Source organism: Musa acuminata, chromosome BXJ3-5, assembly GCF_036884655.1.
Source record: "Musa acuminata AAA Group cultivar baxijiao chromosome BXJ3-5, Cavendish_Baxijiao_AAA, whole genome shotgun sequence".
Lineage (NCBI taxonomy): Eukaryota > Viridiplantae > Streptophyta > Magnoliopsida > Zingiberales > Musaceae > Musa > Musa acuminata.
In genome coordinates this window covers 39,629,830-39,652,347 of record NC_088353.1, presented here as the reverse complement: position 1 = coordinate 39,652,347, position 22,518 = coordinate 39,629,830, and the positions used below count along the sequence as shown (strand labels likewise).

The 22,518-nt window shown below is 39.1% G+C and overlaps 1 protein-coding gene across 1 annotated transcript; it reads right to left on the bottom strand.

Moving 5' to 3' along the window:
* Nucleotides 1-1,180: 1,180 nt before the first annotated feature.
* LOC103985573 (DUF21 domain-containing protein At4g14240) lies at nt 1,181-18,339 on the bottom strand. Its single transcript, XM_009403314.3, has 13 exons — nt 17,947-18,339; nt 17,475-17,551; nt 16,606-16,689; nt 16,392-16,505; nt 14,676-14,762; nt 14,528-14,599; nt 7,488-7,555; nt 3,091-3,178; nt 2,906-2,979; nt 2,457-2,835; nt 2,056-2,102; nt 1,895-1,976; nt 1,181-1,562 (listed from the first exon to the last, which is right to left on the bottom strand). Exons 1-13 carry the CDS (start codon nt 18,221-18,223, stop codon nt 1,440-1,442), a joined length of 1,572 nt encoding a protein of 523 aa, XP_009401589.1. The 5' UTR covers nt 18,224-18,339; the 3' UTR covers nt 1,181-1,439.
* Nucleotides 18,340-22,518: the final 4,179 nt, after the last annotated feature.

The following is a 22,518-nucleotide window of genomic DNA, read 5'->3' as shown; positions in this document are numbered from 1 at the left end:
AGCTAAAGTTATTTCAATAAAGCTTCTTCACTTCTTCTTCAATAAAACTTATACAATAATTATTCTTATCTTCTATTATTTTCCTCACACACTAAAACTAGAGTTTAATGACTAAAACAATAACTAAAATTTTCGTTGCACATTTGTGATATTAATAGCAGCCAAATTGCATCCAGATTATACATATTACAAATGGTTGAATGTGTTGAAGAAACATATGGATTAATAATAATGTTGTGTATAACTCGAATGTCAATTCCTATACATGGACATCAATTTAACTTTCAACATTTGCATAGAGACATGGAGACAATGGTTAAAGGGTCATTGGCCTAATACATTTGCATGACTGTGCAAATTCTCAATACATAGAAATACATAGTAAGTAAAGCACTAAAGAGAAGCAACATAAAGGATCAACATGTACTATTCACAAGAGGAGCCAATCCAATGTTGTACAAAGATAAAGAACTGTATTGATCAAGACTTAAAGAGAAATCAAATAAACAAATAAACTATCGCAGGCGCAGCCGTCCAAATCTACAACCCGTCACTTTGGAGTGTGGAGTGTGACATGAATGGGAGCTGTGAGGACCACTGGGATGGGATGGGTGGTTGAGATGAAAGAGTGTCACTAACTCATCGTACCATCGATGGTTAGTTCCCGATGGAAATGCTAGGCGGCGGGAGGCCATGGCGGGTTATCATCACAGCATGTATCAGCATCTTGAAAGATCAGCAGTGACGACTTGCTTCGATGACATGCTGCTGCGCTTTGCCGTCTCAATCAGTATAGTATGTATGCTTTAGCTTGCTGTCCTACATGGCTTGCTCTTGTTGTCATCTACGTGTTCGGAACCGTTCCAAGAATCCCCTTGCCTAATGCTCTCTTGCTTCAAAACCAGTTAGAATGTCTCCTATTGATTAAGAGAAGCTACGGAAGGACATCTAAATGGTCTCCAATGCTTCGGATGTCCTTACACATTTTCTTTGAACACGCCTTTGCTAACAATAATTTGCATATTGCACAATTGGATTAATGATTCAATTTCCTGTAAATATGCTAACAATAATTTGCATATTGCACAAATGCTTCCGTACTTAGTAACCATGGACGCAATTTCCTGTAAATATGCTAACAAATATCAGCTATCCAGCATGAATAACCGGTAGCAACGCATAGAAAAATATTCATAAATTCTACCAAGTATCCAACGTCACCATATACAAGAAAAACGTTCCTTTGTTCCAACTTCAATATTTATAGTGCTTCTACAGACCAAATGCTGGAAAAATTATGCATGCCCAGTAAACATATAGCAATGTTCCAAGTTAAAAAAGCGCATTTGCTACTTACATCCCAACGAGCAACAATTACACTCACGGGTGGCATGAGTGAGATCATAAACGTAGCTTTGACAAAATTTTAGGCGAGTGTGTTATCTCTTGGTTCCTGATATTGGTTCCACAAGATTCACTTGATGTCGTGAAGTATGCAAATCTGCTTCGGTGGGTTTCTTTAGGATTCCGGTGGGCTGTTGTCCTTGCCGATTTAAAGCTCCCTGGAAGAGAACAAAAGAAAGGTTTAACACTTGAAACTGACATTTTGCATCATTGAAACCATCTCAAGCTACCATAATTAGCTAAAGCCAGTTTCTTCTAGAACAAATTATGATTTACATAAAGTATTTTCTAAGTCCTTGTCAAGAAATTCAGTCCTTGATTATATGGGGATGTGTGAAAAGTTAATATTGTAAACTTTAAAAGATTAATTTTAGACAATGGAAACTGAAATTTTCAATATACTTACTGCAGGTGTTACCTGCTGAGATTTTTCTGTGTTTCTTTAAGCTGACATCAGAATAGGAATTATGAAGATAGTAGAGGTACTCACTGCTGATTTTTGTTTAGTTAACCTCCTGTAGGATGGAGCTCGTGCAACTGAAGAAGCAGCAGCGGCAGCAGCCACGCGTATCCTGAGGAAAGCAAGGTCCTATGGTGAACTAGATGAGAGAAAAAGATAAATCACCTGGCACCAAAAACTGGCATTAATACCTTTTATGAACATCAACATATTCGTCTGTCTCATCCACTATTTCTTCCTGCATGTGGAATGTTATGTACATGATTAAACAACTACAGTTATAGAATTCATTATATTCCTCCTTATGACAAGCTAACAGATTATCTCTTCCTCCATGTGGAATGTTATGTACATGATTAAACAACTACAATTATAAAATTCAATATACTCCACCTTATGACAAGCTAACAGATCTAAACTAATCTGAGTGTATCATCAAAAGTTAAAATAAAGAACTTTGTTTTATAAACAACATTTCCATGCTATCTCACCATAACTACCACTTCATAATATGAACTTATGATAGTTGTTTACCCAAGGAAGTAAAACTAAGCCAGCCAAAAAATAGCATGGAAAGAGTTTTGAGCTTTACTTGTAAGAGTTCTTCAAAAACATCCTCAAGGGTTATGATACCAATAACCTCCCCATCTTCAGTATCTTCTGATAGACGAGCGACTACTTTCGCTGTCATATTATTCTGTTGCAAAGCTGTAGGTTTACTCTCATTGACCTGTTTATTTTGGCACTTGTCAACATCAACGACAACACTATCTGACTTTTCCTCTGTTTTAGATAACAAAGGAGTCGTCAGTTTGGACTCTCCACTTGGTTCTTTGTTTTCTTCAGATTTGTCACCATCAGAAGGTAGGATATTCTTAGTTTTCACTTTAGCTTTCACTACAGCGGCCATATGACTGCTTCCTTTCTGAAATTCATTTAGTATGTCATAGAGAGGCATGTCTGCTGGAACCCTGAAACATTCCAGATATGAGCATAGAGTTCCATGTTAAGCACATAAGCATAACAGTACTTGATAAAGACCTTGGGATCCGTCTTATAGAAATGGCACTAACAGGTGTTTCAGTCTCAGGACGAACTGTAAGAAGACTTTTCACCTGATCCAACAAAAGCAGATATGTCAAATGAGAAACAGACCAAGTGCATAGTTACAAAATAGGATCTTCTGTGGCAAAAAACAAAGAATAAATATGAAAACCGATGCCCACCAACAGAAGGCCTATAATGTTTCTTGGGTTTCCTGAATAAACAGGGACTCGGCTGTGGCCCCGAGCAAGGATTTTGCCAATAGCTTCCCTATAATAAGAAAATTTCCAATTAATCAGACATTTACATCAAGTTATACACCAAAAATAATCTTAAAACAACTTTAAGCAGCTAAACAACTTGTCTAAAAAGATTACTACATACTGCACCTTGTCATCTTTCTAGGCACCATACATCACTTAGAAGCTTATGATCAAGGTTATCAATAGCAGTATTAATGTGGTCAAGAGGTTAGGATATGAATGTTGATATTTTTATATATTTAAAACCGTGTTATATCACTCCTGAATCCAGCATTGGATTTCTGATATTATCAACAACTCATGGTGGATGCTACATTATAATTCAATTAAGTTTTGAGTACCTGTAGCCTGTAGGAGCCCATATAAAGATAAGTGAACTGGTTGTTAATTAGTTTAAAAGTCCAAAAAAAATTCTCTTATGTTTCAACATGAGTGAAAATAGAGTCTGATTATTATTTACAAATTTGGTTTTCAGTCTGTTTATTTCTTTTCTTTTCAGCTTACTCCTGCTAGATGACATGGATTCAAGTGTTGAGCAATTCAGAAATAACATATACAAGAAGTTTGTGTTGCCGAGATAAGAATATTGAGATGGATGAGTCGAGTTCCTAGGAAAGATAGAAAAAGAAATACTATTATTTGTGAACAACTAGATATCGTTTTGATAGAAGATAAGATGAGATAATTGTTTAAGATGATATGGACATGTGCTTTGGAGACCTCCAGACGCAATAGTCAGAAGAGGTGAAATGATTAATGTTGATAATACGAAAAGAGATAGAAGAAGACTTAAAAAAGACTTCAATAGAAAATATAAATAAAGATTTAAATACCTTGAACTTAACTAAACATATGACTTTTGCAAATCTTAATAGTGATAAAAGATTCATGTAACCGACCCCAAATAGTTGGGACTTACTGCTTTGTTGTTATTGTTTTACTCCTTCCAGACGATAAATATGGTTATTACAAATGATAAGTTTTTCACTAATAAAAGGAAAGTGAGCAAGCAACCTCCCTCATCTTCTTCAATCCCTCCTCCTAATGTTTTCTGTTACAACTAATCTTCATCTTCTTGCTCCTCTTTTATAAATGAACCACTGTGTTCTGATTTATCACTCAAATTCTCTAAATGGTTGATGTTGATCTTTAGTTAAGAAGATGATCCCTAGGAACTACTTGGGTTGCATCAATTGGTCAAAAGACCCACTTGCACTTCTGCCAAAGACGCGGATTCATCCAAAATGAACCAACCATATTGACTGACGCAAAAATGACAAATTATTTTGATTTAAAGAATGTAGATCTAATCATAAATACAAAAGAGACGATGAACAAAATACAGCACTGGATAATCATCTTGCATGTGATCTATATCTAACACTAGAAAGATGATCTGAACATAATAAAAAAAAAGCCAAATTTTGCATGCCATTTGATCCATTGAATACAAGCTAAATATAGATAAAGCCTCTTTTATATCATGATTCATGAGTAAGAATAAGCAACAGTGGACATCTGAAGCACCACCAGTATTAGATTTTTCAAAATTTTCATATATCAAGGTTATATTCAAGAAGCCACAGATCCAGTTCAAAGTTCCTCATTGACAACATGAACTTTGCTGAATCCTACAAAGAAAAATATTTTAATTAAGCTTTAACAAATAGGAAGCCCATGATTAGTATATATTTATAACTAAGGAAAATAGATCAAGCTGATATTTGCACATCTTTAATTGACGCATCATGACAGCATCATATGATTTAAAGGAGACATTTTGTACAAACAAGAGATGAGGTTAGATGTAGGTTGAGTCTATACTTTTGGATTTCAGTCATCAAAGCAGGGTGTTGTTTCCTCTTTTTCACACTCTTAAAAGAATTTTCAGAATGTCCATGATAATATAGAAGGTCCAACTCACTGTATTCTGACTTCAGTTTGGTTAGGCATTAAAAGGGAAAGGAGTCATTGGTTTGCTATCTAATTAAACTTTCAGGAGTTCTAGAAGGTCTAGCAGTAGTATGTATCATAAGAAGAAGAGTTGTTTGGCTGGTGATTTTCCACATTATGAAAAATGGAACTTTATTAGGCAGAAGGCAACCATTCCCCATCCTGTCTGTTTCTTCTCTCTGATTCTCTCCAAAATTCACTTCTTTATTGCAACTCTTTGTCATTTTGTGCTCTAACATAACATCAGTAATTTTCTGCTTATTTTAATTTGATAAATATTATATTTGATTAATACTGATATCTGGTTTAAGGTGTGTACTTCAAAAAGAACCATAATGCAGTAGAAATGTAATCACAGTATCACACTGACACCCAATACACACATTATGAAGCCCTTTCTGTTCCTTTGGTGTAAATAAACCAGAGTTTAAACTGTAGCCTCAACAAAGGGTGATAAATTTTGAAATCTACTTTTGCAGAATAACTCAAATGAGCTGCTAAATTTAACATGATGATACATGTGAGTTAATTTAAGCTTTAGAAGCAAAAAGGAAAACAGGCTCAGAATCCAGTGCTCAACATTTAGACTTATGTATAGTTTCTTTATCCTATGTTGATAGCTAAGCTCCTAAATCTGAGGGTCTTACAGAATAACTCAAATGAGGTGCTCAATATTTGAAATCTACTTTTGCAGAATAACTCAAATGAGCTGCTAAATTTAATAGGATCATACATGTGAGCTAATTTAAGCTTTAGAAGCAAAAAGGAATAACAGGCTCAAAATCCAGTGCTCAATATTTAGACTTATGTATACATTTTTTTTATGGACTTATGCATACTGTATAGTTTCTTTACCCTACGTTGATAGCTAAGCTCCTGAACCTGAGGGTCTTACAGAATCAGCACTGATCTCATTGGACCAGTACAGGGTTCATTATATATGCATCACCTCGATAATAGCATATGACTCCTATCCTTCCAAGTTCCAACTATATCTTAAATTAAAACTAGAAATATAAAGCATGCACTTATAACAAATCAAGATGGCCTACCATATTACTCAAGAGTCAGGTTCTGGTAAAAAAATGAGAGCTTAAATGAACCTTGATCTTGAAATCAAACATGATAACGGATAATAAAACAGGTATTTTGAGGTCACATAACATGTGAACACGTAACATGACATTGAACCACCTTTGTTTGGTTGGAAGACGATATGGCATTTGAAAGTGGTACCCAAAGTCAAACTCTTCACTTGGAAACTTTGTTGGAATCGACTCCAAACTTCTGACTATATCTCTTCCATCATGCATAGTAAACCTGAAAGTTGTCATGTTTGTGGTCTTGGACATGATTCTATTACTCACATTTTCTTCAAGTGCCCTTTTGCTTTTAGGTTTGGAATCTCTTTCCATCTCACTTGGGAATTACTTTCTCTCAATTGAACCTTTGGTACCAAGGTGCATGGCTTGAGGAAGGCACCAACCTCCTTCACTCTTCTAAACCTTGGATTCTCAGACTCATAGGCAATACACTATGATTCCTTTGGTTAAATAAAAATCACGCTAGATTTCGCAACCATAAATCAAAGGATCTATCTCTATTCTCAAAAGTTGTCCCCTTTATGATGAATTTCAGAGCAACAACTTATCACTCCGAGGAACATTTTTTATCTTCTCCTACGTCACATACTTTGTACACACAGATATGCCACCCTGCTACTATTATTTTAGAATGTGATGCTTCTTTCTTACAGATGGCTCAGCAGCAGCTAGATTCATTTTCAAATCTCCAGACACTCGCATCATTGTGGTGTCTCATCTCCCTCTACAAGTCTCAAGTCCAGCTATGGGTGAAGATACTGCACTACCACAAGCTCTCAATTTTGTTAAATCTCTTTCATTACACCATCTAATTACTTATTTAGATGTTGTCAACATCATCGAGTACATCAATCTTCAAGAAGAGATTCCATGGCAACTGAAGTTCATTATTCTCGACATTCAGCACCGATTTAGAATGCTTAAAATGCTCAATATTTCTCATATTCCTAGAGATCTAAATGTAAATGCCTACTTGTCAGCTTTTTTTGGGAAAATCCACTTGGTTTACTGCTTTTGGAGAATAGATTCCACTGCTCCTACTTTTTTATGTACTTCCTTTTCCTAATTAATTTATAATTTCTTTTCTTTTGAAAAAAAACATGCCAATACAGGGAGAGGTATAATCAATGAAAGAGTTCACAAGCAATAAATTGTTGATTAAGATCTCAAAAAGTTAATTTTGATACATTTCCATGAAAGAAAGAAGAAAAACATAATTATTACTTAAAAAGTGAAATTTATACATGTAACAAATCTCACCAGTCTAATTTTGAATTGACATCTAATGAGAATGTCGACTCGATGGGTGTCATAGCCTCCTCAGCTGTCTACATATGAGAGCAAATTGTTAGAATTTTGAACCCATGCTAATGATAATAACACTTTTAAAAAGCAGTACATAGTTTTGAAGCAACAATTCATTCAGAAACCACATATATGTGGCAGATTAACATGCTAAAATAAACTCCCAAGAAGAAAGAAAAGCATGATGACTCTAAGGCCTTGGGTTTTGTTTACTTTGTTCTCTTAAAAAAAAACAAACAAAGAATATCATCAGATAAGTACCAAACTGCAATGGGGCAGCCCATTGCAGCCTCCCACCATTGCAGGAAGGCACTTTTGTAATTAACTGAATATTTAGTCCTGAAGTTAATTCTACAGCTAGTCTTAATACAAGGGTTTCAACATTGGGTACCAGCCAAATATCTGACATGTTGGACTAGTAAATTATGCACAACCAGCATCATTGGGTAGCATTGATTAAAAAATTAGGGAAAAATATCATAATGAATAAAAAATTGTACATACTATCCCTGAGGACCTTGCACCAGTCCTCTGTTGGACTGGTACATACGACCCAGTATGGGTGGTATATCAATTCATGGTATGCAAAACAATTCATAAGCTCATGATCATCCTACAAGAAACTACTATCTGATAATCATGTTGAAATCACCGTTGTGTCACGACCTTAGCTGGTTTTGCCTAAGGCGTGCGGCACCCTCGCGTGTCCGTCCGCAAAGGTCAGCCTCCCCGAAGCCTCCCATTGTCCCTTAGGACCAACAAAAGAGAGAACGGGTTAAAAGAACGCCTCAATCGGGATCCACAAGCAAACATGTCTGAAAAACACTTCATAGACAATGCAAATTACAAACAGACTTTACAAGCTCTGAATAGTTGCACAACAAAGGGTAAAATGGTCCATTACAGACCGAAAAGCTCTCAAACGTGTCCACATGACACAACCTTTATTTACAAGCCTGAAGAGGCCACCAACCCAACTAAAATGGGACTTATAAGCCTTCGGCCGCCCCTCTATCTGCTATACAAGGCATGAACATGCCAAAAGACAACGGACAGACATAGCATTACATCCAACATCTTGTTTAGAAGTTTGTCCGTTACATTCTCCCCCACTTATCCCTTCGACGTCCTCGTCGAAGCCTTTGTGAACACTGCAACTCTTCGCCTTTGCTGAGTCTTCAATCTTCTGCTCCAGCTGCAATGCGCCTCCTGGCTCCCAGCTGCTCTCCGCTGCTGTTTCTGAGTAGTCGAACATTTGATCCGCCATGCTGCTTCAACTCGCCAATGACTCTGACTCTGGTGTGGGGTTGGCTGAGTTGTGTTGATCCTTGTCGATTCTTGCGGATCCACCAAATGAAGGAAAAGACCATCTTTTCTGCGCCAGTCTCGAAAAATTTCCACATGCTGCTTGAACTGGGTGGATGCTTGTTGGAGCTTTAACGAGCATCGCCTCGCAAACTTCTGAAGTTTTGGGTCCTTCCTCCACAAAATCTGCTCATTGACTCTTCTTTCAGTTAGTTGTCACATCCAAGTAGGTTCGCATCACTTCCGCTTTCGATTGGCATTTCGTTGGGAAATGAAGCGGACGATCTACTCTCAGTAGCACTGATCACCGTTGGTGAGGATTTGACAACTATTGTCTTCCATTATCTTCGAAGGGTCTTTGAACTTGTGCAGAGCTCCTCTGCTGGATAGATAAGAGAACTGGGGTACTCGGTTTCGCCCATTCTCTTAAGAGTTGAGAAGGCAAAGGTTACTTTGACTTCGCCCGCCTCCTCGAGGTTGTACTTCATGCATCGAGCTGGTTACTAGTCTTCGCCTGCTCTTTGCTCACACTTCTGAAGCACTTGAAGTGTTTGCACTCCTTGCGTTGAGTTGGCTACTGTGATTCACCTTCTCAATGCCATCGAACTTCTGGAATGCGGGAAGTTTTCACCCCAACTTGGAGTAATTCTCTGATAGATGAGGTCGCCTCTGGGATTGTACCGTTTTCTCCATCAACCCTGCCGCCTACTCCACTGAGTAGCAAAGGTACAGCACCGCGTACTGCCTACTTCGTTCCTTGGTCGTGCAGTCTTGCATGACCCGAAGTCCTTCACTTACGGCTATCTTGATGAGAAACTTGTTGACACCGGTCTTACGAAGTTTCTTGGCCTCTGCCCTTCAGCCTTGTCTCGGTACTTGGAGATTGCCTCTGCATGCTCCACCTCCTCGGCCCCTTTCACGACCAAGCGCTCTCCCTCCATGAGAGCAAGGGATCAATGACTTGCACGGAAGTCCCGCCTCTGCGGTACCATGGCGCTGCCATGCCCATGGCCCTACTATCCGTCGCCTCGCCTCTGTATCCCTTTTCTTCACAATCAGTAGAGATGTCTCCGTGGCACTCCTCTGAGTCCACCTCCATTCTAACTTATGCTTGATTTTGGGTAGCTAAGTCCCTCTGGACTCGTCGTCGCTTCCTCGCCCCTTTCGACCCTCTGCTTCGACACCTCTGTGTTCTCCAAGCAGTCTGTTTGGTCGATGGAGAGACAGACTGCAACTCCCATGCATGGCCTCTGCCATCACGTTGTAGAGTTTGCACCGATTCTGTTCTCCTTAGCTTCCTTGGTAGCAACGTTCGCTTACTCGACCTTGTCCTCTGACTTGTCGGGCTCCCTTAAGCGAATATGAGCTCTGGAGCAGTCCAACTCTCCAACTGCTTCGATCATACCTCTGTATGATCAAGTCCCTCCCATGGAACTCACTGGTACTTGCATTCGAACTTTTCCCTTGGTGGAACACAGCCCCCATATGCTGATGACCAAGGCTTTCATCCGATGCAAAATTCGATGCACGCCCGGAAGACCCGCCTCTGCGGTACCATGGCCTTCACTCCTTGAATCCATAGCCCTTCTTGCCGTCGTGTTGTTCATCGAAGTGGAGCTTCCAGTAACTCCCGATCATACCTCCATATGATCTCATCCCTCACGGGACGGATTGTGTGTATCGCATTGCCACGAACTGTTCCACCACGATCCGCTGCACCATGTCGCCTCCTGGTGACATCTCCATTGCATTCTGATCCTTGTGGAATAAACTCGAATTGTGAACCCTCCATGTGTGGCCTCTGCCAATACATCGCAGGGTCCCTTCCACCTTCGATTTTGTTCGCTCCTCTGGCAATCGACCTTCATCCACCCACTCCTGGGTCACACCTAGATGAAGCACCGCTCTAGGACAGTCCGTCGCCTAGTAGCTCTCGAAGTCCACCGACTTCATTGATCTGTGCACCATTGTCTGGATCCTGGGCCTCTGCCCCTACCAGCACAATCTCCGCTGCACACTGCTTCCTTCATAGCAACTCAAATGGCAACACTATGGCATATTCTTCAAGAGTACCCGCCTCTGCGTCCTCTTGCCCCGTGCTAAGGCCTTCTGAACCCAACTTCGCCTCCGCAAGTTGAGTCGCCTTAGTTCCTCCATCAAATGCTCTTCCGAGTTAAGGTGCATGTGCCGCGAAGCTCCCTTCGTCTTTGGCACCATGCAAGATGAGTCCGCTCCGTCAGGATGAAGGACCCATGGAACAACATGATCCTACCCTTGCCTCTGCAAGAGTTCATGTCTTTGACCTCTGTCTAAGGAAAGCACTGTGCTTCTGCTCCATGTTCCAACTTCACTGCTGGCTCCCTTCATGCGGCTTGGGTACTTCGCCAAGTTACACCCAAGTTGCTCCGCTCCTCGTTCTTGCATTGAGTCGATGGTGGCCCTCGCGCCCACCATTCCACGGGTCAGCCCTCCCTTGAGTCCGATCTCCATATCGACTCTAAGCGTGCCTTCATTTAAGTTGCTTCAGGTCGCTCCCCCACTTGATCTCGCAATGCATCCACCAATGCATTCTCTCGAGCGAGATCATGCGGCAACTCCTCGCTTCTTGCTCAGTCCATTGAGCTTCGTGGGGTTGTTGTTTGTGAGGTACTCCTCCTCAACATGTGAAGTCCGTCTCACATGATTCTCCCTCTGGAGTGCCGAGACTTATCCCTCCTGGATAACTGTCTCGTTGGAGCAACATCTCTCTTCGTTTTCGGAGAACACCATCCCCTTGGACTACTCCGATCTGCTGAACAAACTGTGCATTGTTCTGCCTCTTGCAAACGCACTTGCTAGATTGCGCCTCCACGTCAATACAGCCACCACTGCACCCCTCAAGGCCTAGCAACATGCTGAACTCGTTGCACACTTCAGCCTTCTACGGACGTATCCTTTGCATGCCGAAGAGAAAGTTTTAATGCTCCATTGGCGCTGAGTCTCGACCGCCTTGGGATGGCCACGAACATTTCATCGTCCGCATACAAGCCCATGCATGAGTACCAAATTCTTCGAGTTAGCAATTCCCCTCACCTCTGTGAGCTTTGCATAACTCTTTTGGTCGTTGAGCAACTCATTCCACCTTGGATGGTCTCATTCTTGCCAAGCGCCTCGCCTGCCTAGAGCACCATCAAGTATAGTTGTCAACGTTGAGCCATAGCTCAAACTCAGCCATCCCAACCTTTGTGCGCTCCGCATTCTTCCAAGCTTGCCTGTTCTCGTGGTGCCTCTTGCGCGAAGGGTTGGCCATTCCTCTGAATGCCAATGTCAGATGCCCGCTCCTCTGAGCGACTCTTTTCCCTACATCTCCATGCCCGTTTTACCTCAAACGGTCGCGCGTGTGCTGACTGCCCTCCATGCAGCCCCACTAGGTCCCCCACGTTTGCATGTCAAGTGTTTCTATGAGTGCTTGTCCCGCTCTGATACCATATTGTCACGACCTTAGCTGGTTTTGCCTAAGGCGTGCGGCACCCTCGCGTGTCCGTCCGCAAAGGTCAGCCTCCCCGAAGCCTCCCATTGTCCCTTAGGACCAACAAAAGAGAGAACGGGTTAAAAGAACGCCTCAATCGGGATCCACAAGCAAACATGTCTGAAAAACACTTCATAGACAATGCAAATTACAAACAGACTTTACAAGCTCTGAATAGTTGCACAACAAAGGGTAAAATGGTCCATTACAGACCGAAAAGCTCTCAAACGTGTCCACATGACACAACCTTTATTTACAAGCCTGAAGAGGCCACCAACCCAACTAAAATGGGACTTATAAGCCTTCGGCCGCCCCTCTATCTGCTATACAAGGCATGAACATGCCAAAAGACAACGGACAGACATAGCATTACATCCAACATCTTGTTTAGAAGTTTGTCCGTTACAGTTGGTCAAAAAATCCATAAACCCACCATAAGTTAACAGGAGACTAAGAAAATCACAATCACCTTATTATATTTATACAAATTTGTGAATATGATTTTAGATCCCCTGAATCCAGTGTTATCAAAGGCATCAAGGTTCCGAAACACCTAAGATGCAAGATCTGGCTCGCTCAAACAATACAAAAAGTTAAAAACTATAGGGAGAAAGATAATCATTAAAAGAAAAATAAGATAATCCATGAGTTCCACGTCATTTTATATTAAAAATATCACCACTAAAACATTGAATTCCATTTAACCATCTAGAAAGCATTAAAGCACTAAATTTTCTAAATCTAATAAAGGAAATAACAAAACAAAATAAGAGTGAACACAATTCAAAATTCATGATCCTAAAATTAGAGTGATAATTGAAAATCCTGATAAATTAAGTAATTAATACAATTTACAGATCATTATCAACAAGAATCAACTACTACAATATTATTAACAAAAATTAACATACTTCTGCAATGGAAGGGCTTAGATCAAGACCAAGGTGGGCCTTAGTACAATAGTAAGGTTGCTCTTATATGAATTGGTACACTAGAGTCTGAGTCATGAAAAATAAATTTTCTTTAAATATTTAGAAGTAAAAAATACATACATTAACCCTTCTCAGACAACGTGTTGGCGGGAACCTTGTACACTAGGTACGCCCTTTAGGGGTTGAGATCAAGAGGAGGTTGGCAGAGAGCACGGAAGGCAAGGGAGGGAGGCTAAGAGCAAGGGAAGGCAAAGATAGGGGCTCAAAGCCGTGAAAAAGAGGAAGGGAAGGCAAGGATATGGGCTCAAAGCAAGGGGAGCCAAGGAGGCTGACAACAATAGGTAGCATGGGGTTCATAGTGATAGGGTGCAAAGGACGAAGAAAGAGGAAGAGAGCTACCGAGAAAAAGAAAGAGGTAGAGAAAGAGAGGGAGGCAGAGTGGGCTATCTGAAAAAAGAGAGGCAAAGAGAGTTGTCGAGAGACAGAGAAAGGTAGAGAGGAGGGGAGGGAGCTGCAGAGAAAAGAGAGGGGGTGGGGGGGTTGAATCATAAAGAAGAGGGAGAGTAAAAGCAAGGAAGAAAAGGAGGGAGAGAGGTTGCTACACCATCAAAGAGGACGGAGAGAGAGCAGGAGGGCAGAGAGAGAGAGTGAGAGCTAAGCAAGAGAGAGGAGGTACCGTTGTGGAAAGGCACCATCATTGTGGTTTGCGGGAGGAAAGACACCACCCACCATGTCCAAGAGATTATTGATGTTTAGTCATTTGCCAATTGCCTTACACAGAAGAATGTCAGTCGATCATCGACGACTGCCTTCCACACAAGGTCAGATACCTGGGGTTTTCCAATAAGGGGATGCATTGAGTCAAGGTCATGACGAGGGAGAGAGTGCAGAGGAAGGTAACCAATTTAATTGGTTCAACCCAATTGATTGAATTCAACTCAGGTTGCCACTAGGTTTGGGTGTGTGCTTCGTGTGGCCAACGCCTAGCCTCGAGCACACGCCTAAGACAACTACATCCAAATGCCTTAATGGATTTGATTAGAGGTGCTCGGGCCTCGCCCAACTGGGTTTGATCAAAGCAATTGAACATGAACAACCAATGACATCTCTTCCTGAAACATTTAATTTCTAAAAGTTACCATTTTAAACAAACAGACCTAGGAGCTTTCCCCGTTCCTTCTTGTAAGATTATAAGACTACACTAGCTTTATAGAAGAGAATGAAACAAATATGAACTTGATTAGGTATACCTTTTCGGTCAAATCAAGTGCTCCACTAATAATTGTAGTTTCATCATGCGTGAGCTCACCACCTTTACCAGCCTGAAATGATTGGAAGCACTAAAATTAATACAAATGACATATATACATATTTATTCAGGAATACGACTAACTCTACCTCCTTGCCATGGATAGAGACAAGAGCTTTTAACTGAGCACGTCTAAAAAGTGCAGATTCGTTATGTCCAAGTGCACAATCTAGAATCTGAATCCACATACACTTGTTAGAAGCAATTCAAACATAGCTCCATTTAAAGAAAACAAAGAATATTCAGCAACTTCATGCAAATGATTTTAAGAAAGAAAATAGCAACATATGTTTGCAACTAGGATACCCTAAAAAGTACCATGCAGAAATGGCAGAACATGTTATCATATGCTCTTTGATAAGCATAAATACTGCCTTTGGCAGATGCAGGTAGCTTAGACCATCTCATCCAAAAGAAAAGTAGAGCTAAAGAGAACAAAAGGGATTGAAGGAAAAAGAGGTAACTGACTCAAAAAAATTCCAATACAATCTCTAGGATAATCTCACTAAACTCACTCAACCTTTGAAGTCCTGGAGAAGAATAAGGTCGTCACGTCAAAGTCAAAGAACACTACCTAATGTTACCATCGGCTGCAAACAAGGATGTCAACAATAGAATGACGAATGGATGGTAGGTTTCCTCCATTTTCCCATTTGGTAGCTTATTAGAAAAATTAGCAATAACAACATAAAGTTTTTAAAACATTTGCCAGATTAATTTAAAAGCAGGCTTGCTTTTAGGAGACAATCTAAATACTGAACTCTTGTGTTATAAATACACACATCACCAAGACTCTTCTTCTGCCTGAGAATATCCAATTACAAAGAGAAGAGACTAGAATTGCACAGTCAAATTGCCAAATGAAGCAATTTTGATTGAGACTGTGAACCTTGGTCTTAATTGCAGACACATGAGAGCCATTTTACCAGAAAAATGCTTTGACAACGATTGACCAACTATACGATACTTCAAACTCAAAAGCAAAAAGAAGGATGTATGAGAAAGGCTCCTCATTATCGTTACTCAACTATCCAGTAATTAAACAAATTAGTATTTAGCCTATAAAATGCAACTGCATAAGTTAACTCTATGTTTGTAGTTGGAAAACTCTGATGCATTATATTTTTTTGAAAAAGAGGCAAACTCAAACATTGATGCTATAGTTTCTACAGTACATTGTCTTAACCTAAGCATGCATATCATATTGACAAACCCAAATGAGCAGGAACTACTCGAGTTATCTTAGTTTGATTTTGGGGTTCATTTTATTGTAATGTAGTAGTAGTTTCACAATACAGTATTTAATCTGAGCATGCAATCAAAGTGATAAAATCAAAAAGAGGATAAAAATTCTTGGTTCTCCATCTATTTTAGTTTGGTTTGGAAGTTCTTTCGATTGTAATATAGGATTCAATCCTTTATTAACCTTTAAGTACCATGGAGGGAGGTTATTCTAAGTCCAAAGCAATTATATTAGAGAAGTATTGCAATTTCTTAGCATAGTGAAACCACATTTTATTAGTATTTATCAATCAAAAAGTAAATGGTTCATATATCAAAAGATTAGGATTTCATTGCATTAATTAAATATTAAACATGCTAAATACAAGCTCTAAGTTCATCACTAAACAGCTCAAGAAGTAAAAAAGGCCAAAAATACTAATAAAGATATGTTAGTTTATAAGTTTGAACATTTAATGAGTTTAACTCCACACTCTTATAAGTTCTTTCTTCTTTTTTGTGGTCAACATATTTTCTAAATCATGTCATGACATTAAGCATGATTTATATCAATAAAGAATTACCTTGCCAACAGGATAAGCAATAGGATAGCAGATGATCATTAAAATTCGAACTAGCCATACCAAGCTAGCACCAACTGCTAATCCATATCTTGTACATATGGCTTGAGGAATAACCTGGATAAGACAACTTAATTAGCACATCCTCTTTAACTTAATAACATGGTTCACCACTTAAAGAGTGAAGCCAAACTATAATCTATTGAGAATGAGTTACCTCTCCAAAAGCCAGAACGAAGGTTACAGACAAGACAATAGCGACAAATGGATTGAATAACTTATCAAGGTATATAGGAAGAGCCTGCATTAAACAACTTTGGCCTCAGGACTGTAAGTGTCATATCAAAGAACCCAATTAAAGAAGATAAGAAAAAGTTAAAATTTGAAAATCTAAAGTATGTACCAGTAAACAGTAAATGCAAATCATTAAATAGAACTCCTATTAGTCCATTGCATATAAATCTACAGCACCACAAGTACCAAATTTCATGACCATAAGATGGTAGAAGAACCTAAAATTTGACAACCCACACGATTATGATCAGATTGTTGGTGAACTTACTGGGTTTCCAAATGTTAAATTATAAATCATTACTACTACTTTCAAGATTTCATGTAGACATCTAAAACAAAACATAGGTAAACTAGGAGCACATTTTGGTAAGCAGGACTTTCAGCAGCTTATCACTCAACTTATCGTTGCTTGTTATTGATATAATGAAATCCGATACAGAATAAAACCATCAATACAGCTTGGTACATTCTTAGATTACTTGTTAACTGATGTTATTGGTTCGGAAACTACCTGATTGTGTGTTTCACAAAAATCTGAGGATATATTCATATTAGATCTTTCATAAAACTCTGAGGATATATTCATATTAGATCTTAAGAATATATCAGCTAGAGACATTTTTATAATGATAAACCAAGATACAGGTCGAGATATTTGATGCATTAGCACTGTAAAATGTTTCGCATTCAGTTAAGTCGGATAAGCATCTGCAACTATTGTACACGAAAAATGATTGCAGGAAAGCCTCGGATAATGAATGATTGGCACAGGACGTTTGGATAGATTCGCACCTCCATGGAAGCCGCATTACACAAAAGCAAAGTCACAAGAAGCTGATGCTGCTTTTGAACAACAGGAAGAATTGTAGCTGCAACAAAGAACCAGCAAATAAAGCATAACAAGATTAAAAGACAAACTATGACAAGAAACATAAAAATGTGCGTAAATTTCAGTGCGCGAGAAAAAAAAAATCCGCTGATTTATCAGGCATAGAAGCAATTTAATTAGTTTACACGGAAGAAATTACACAAGGTCTCCTATGCAAAGAAAGCAAGTATTCTTCCACGCATTAGACACGTTTAAATGAGAAAATTACGTTGAGTAGAAACAACATCGAACAAGTATCGATTTCTTGTTAAAGAAAAAGGAAGATCGGTGGCTTTTCTAAACAAATCAAGAACATAGGACGGCGTTACGGAAGCTCCTCCTCCAATCCGAACAAGAACGGACAGATTCGATAATCAGGGGAGAATGGATACGGACCTGCCTGCTTCTTCTCGGCAGGGGTTCCGCTGCGCTGCAGGATCTCGAGCTCGACGAGGCCGAGCGACATCAACCCCAAGGTAAGCCCGGACATAATCCCCGCGAACAGTACGAGCACGCAGGAGATCCCCACGTATGCGTACCACAGCAGCGACCCGAACGGGATGTCCCCCTGCTGCTGAAGCAAAGGGGCGCCGCTCCCGCCGGCGGCCGCAGACGCCGCCACAGTCGCCGTCGTCAACATCCTCGCCACCACTATCGCGTTCACCCCGTGCATCGCTGCGACAAACCTTCTCCGATCCCTCTCCTTCGGCTTCACCAATCCTTAGGCGACGCCCACCCACGACGAGCTCTCGGGTACGAGAGACAGAGGAATTCGGATGGGGGAGCTGGAGATGTGGAACTAAAATGAATGATTCAATACTGGAATCAGTTCAGGTGTGTGAGGCCTACTACCCATCTGTAATTAAGCCTATGAAACGAAGACACGTCAACCACAAGCATTAGAATACGCAAAAATCATAGGTAATTTCTTCTACCTGTAAAACTGTCGTACACCAGATCCGTCCAAGTTGACAAGAGATCGGGAAAAGGGTGGTAGAGAGTACCGGCGGACAAGGTTTAACGTTAAACGGGTGCGAGGACTGAGAGAGGAGTGATCTGTGGCAGCCGGAGATTTAAATATGAGTTCACCGGTTGTGTACGGTGAGATGGGACGTGAAGTTCGTATATGGACGGAGGAGAAATTTTGTGATAATATTTATTTTCTCATTTGGAGATTTTCCCAACAACTCACCTTTTTGGTTTTTTTCAAATAATATTTTTATTTTTAAAAATATTCGTCACCAATTCTTTCCGTCAAAATTTATTGTCCATTTTTTCAGTATTCTTCATTTAACGCGTTTATAATTTTTTTAATAATATTCTATAGTATTTTTTATTAAAAAATACTGTAAGTAACATATTATACCTCTTTAGTTGTCATCGTTGGTAAACCATTATGATACTATATGTTAAACTTATAATTGGTTTGTTTGTGGATAAGTGTTTATTTGGACCATTTACATATTTTCATATATGTATTTTTATTGTGGTAGCTAAAATACTATAACAAGCTAATTTTTAATTTTTATTTAGGTGATATTATTATAAATATGGTACATTAAATGATTTCTAATATATTTTGATTCCATTTAGTTTATTTCTATTATTTTTAAGTAAGCTTTATAATATTTTTGTTGTGGTGGTCAAAAACACTGTAACAAACCAAAAACACTATTTTAAGGGATGGTTTGGATTTTTTTTTTAATTAGGGGTATGATTTGAAAAAAAAAATCCAAATTGAGGGTTTTTTAAAAGGGAAAATCACCTAATATTTTTATTTTTTAATTATTTTCGGCGTAATACGGACTGGGGATTTAGTTGGAGGGTTCTCTTAGATTCTGGTTCACAACCACTTGGTTCATTCCCCTTTGTTTCGTGTCATTCATTAGGGTTGGTGCCATGGTCTAACTACTAAAACCTTTTTATGGTTTTAGAAGTATTCTATGTGCAGATTTGGTTTGGATGACTGAATGATGTTAGATATGATTTCCAACAGATCCTGGAGAATTTCTTAGTCCATGGGGCCCTTTAGTTGCTGTAAGTGACAACATCGGTCAATTATGATAGCTTTTCTAGCCAATATTTTCTAATGCTGTTTGTGATCTTCGTTAAATCTTGTCAATATTTGTGTTACGAGTCTTTCCTTATCTTTGACGATAGATATCAGCTGTTAACAATTCTATTACTATGCTTCAATTAATTATAGCAGATTATTGCATCTAATTACTTTTAACAGAACTCTAACCCTCAATCGATGTTTCGTATGTAAAGTTTATGTCTGCAAGAAGCAACTAGTTTATGTTTGATGAGGATAATAATGGCGATAAAACTCAGTTTGATGTCAGCCACCCCTAATGACGCCTCATGCCTCGGTTGACCTGACAACACCTGATCAAACAAAACGGAACGTCGGCCGAGGCACATTAACATCCTAGCTCAGTCCTTCACGTCACGCCAACATCGCTGTCAGACATTGCCAGGAGTATGATCTCGATCCCTGCAAGCGGGCACATCAGGCAACGACAACCTTTACTATAAAAACCCCCGTGCTCTGAAGAAAAGAAAAAAAAAAAAAAAACTCCCGAAGACTATCCACTGATTTGACCGTCGGAGGGGTCGGGTCGAACCCTCCGACCCGATCTGAGTGCAGGTGCGAAGACGGAGCGTCTCCCACCACGCGACCCGACGAGGAGTCCCTCCTTGGTGGAGGCAGCGATCGCTCCATTCCGATCGGACCACCGAAAGTGGCCACCTCAGCAGCCTCAAGGATCGTCCCAGAAAAATCCCTAATCATTCGGACTCGAACCCAATCGTGTCGACCCGAGGTCACGACTTAAGGTTATTTACACAAAACACTGTTAGTAAAATTCGTTTAGACATGAACTTGATGGAGCATATTCTATTTCCTCCTATTTTTGGAGTTGGATTTGTTGCTGTTAGTAAAGGATATCCTATTGTTCCCATCATTCTGCATTCATTCTTTTCTTTTCCATGAGCATGTTGTCACAGTTAGTTCTTATATTCTAGGTTTGAGAAATTTAATGTCATACTGGTACTTCATATAAAAAACTGAAGAGAAGATAAATATTACGAAGAATTCAAAGTATATGTGATAGGTTAATTAGCTTGTATAGGTCAAGAAGCAAGCATTTACCCTCTTAGCAAGCTCAGCCACCACACTCCTAGTGTTGGTCCATGTTTTGTTTAGTTCCATGAAATATTGAGTTGGCAACCTCTGTTCTTGTAAAAACATTAATTGGAGAATTTTATTCAAAACAAAGAGCACTGGCCAACTTGACATCCATATAGTAATACTGGATATGTTGAGATGGGAACAGGGAAGGACTATGTTGTATAACCATTTTACCAATGAATGAGATTGACAAGTTCCTTATCTCTATAACCTATGAGAGAATTAACAACTAAAACATGCAAGATAAAAAAAAAATAATGATTGATTTCTGATGTAAACAAACACACAAAACATAAGGTATCGTGACATTATATTATAGATATAAATGGATGAGAATTTGAACTTATAGTATCCCTTAGTTTATATATCTTATATTATAGATATAAATAAATTCTGATTATGGTTATAGTTAATACAAAGAAAATTTAATTATAGTAGAATTTTTTAAGAGATGATATGGGAGGAACTCTTTTGATTATTATCTTAAATCCTTTACTCTCACTCGTAAAAAAAATATATGACTTTATAGATCTATTATTAATCTCTCTTAATCCCTATTATATTGTTTATAATGGTCCTTTAAAGGGTACGAAGAGAGGAGAAGATCAATCTTGTTTTCCTTATATATCAACATCATTGCAGCTTTTAGATTTGATGATAGTGTATCTACAAATCACATAAAAATTTTCTAAATCACAACGAACGATACACAATCTTATCTTCATCCATCGTTATTTAATTTCAATTCTAACATTCAATTTTTTCGTATAACAGTAGCATAATTATAATTTTTTCGTAAAATCAAATATCTTATATCGTAAAAGTTTATACAATTTGTTTGTATTTAGATCTATTTGTTAGTATCTTTTGCTTGCGAAAAAAAGTTATTTGGTTTTAATTGTATGATACTTAAACGATTCATTATCGATCTATTTTTTTATCTCATTCGACCTGTCATCTATTTGTGAGCAATGTGAGGTTCCTCAAGTTTGATCGATACACTATTATTTATAGTATTATTGATGGCAATGATCTTCATTGGTCACTAACCCAATCACAAACAATAGTTATGTCCGATGCTACTATAGGCAATAGCAGGTGTGATAACCGGTGGTGGTCACATGCAACAATGGTTGCTTGTATGTTGTAACCCCAGCATTATTGTGGCATCCTACCTTAGTCATAGGTGGTTGCACATGCAGTAGTGCGCTTAAGTATGGTGATTACAACGATGTCATTACCTTAGACTAGTGTTGCATTGCTACTTTTAACTAACGGTTACAACAATACCATTGTGGCACCTTCTGTTGGTCGTCAACATTGAAAGTTGTAGTTCACAATGTTAGGATCGAGAGCACTAAGAGGGGGGGGGGGTGAATTAGTGCAGCGGAAATCTTACAGCGATTAAAAACCAAAAGCTGCGTTCGTTCAAAAACTATTATGATGCAAAAGCAAATTCTCAGTTTGTATCTAAGTGCAGTTTGCGTCTAAGCGCAGATTGCGTCTAAGCGCAGTTTTGCGTCTAAGCGCAGTTTACGTCTAAACTCAGATTTACGTCTAAACGCAGTTTTACGTCTAAACGCAGATTTACGTCTAAACGCAGATTTACGTCTAAACGCAGATTTACGTCTAAACTCAGATTTACGTCTTAAACTCAGATTTACGTCTAAACGCAGATTTACGTCTAAACGCAGTTTTACGTCTAAACGCAGATTTACGTCTAAACTTTGAAACTCGTTTGTATACTCGCAGAAGGCAGTATGCAGTTGAAATCA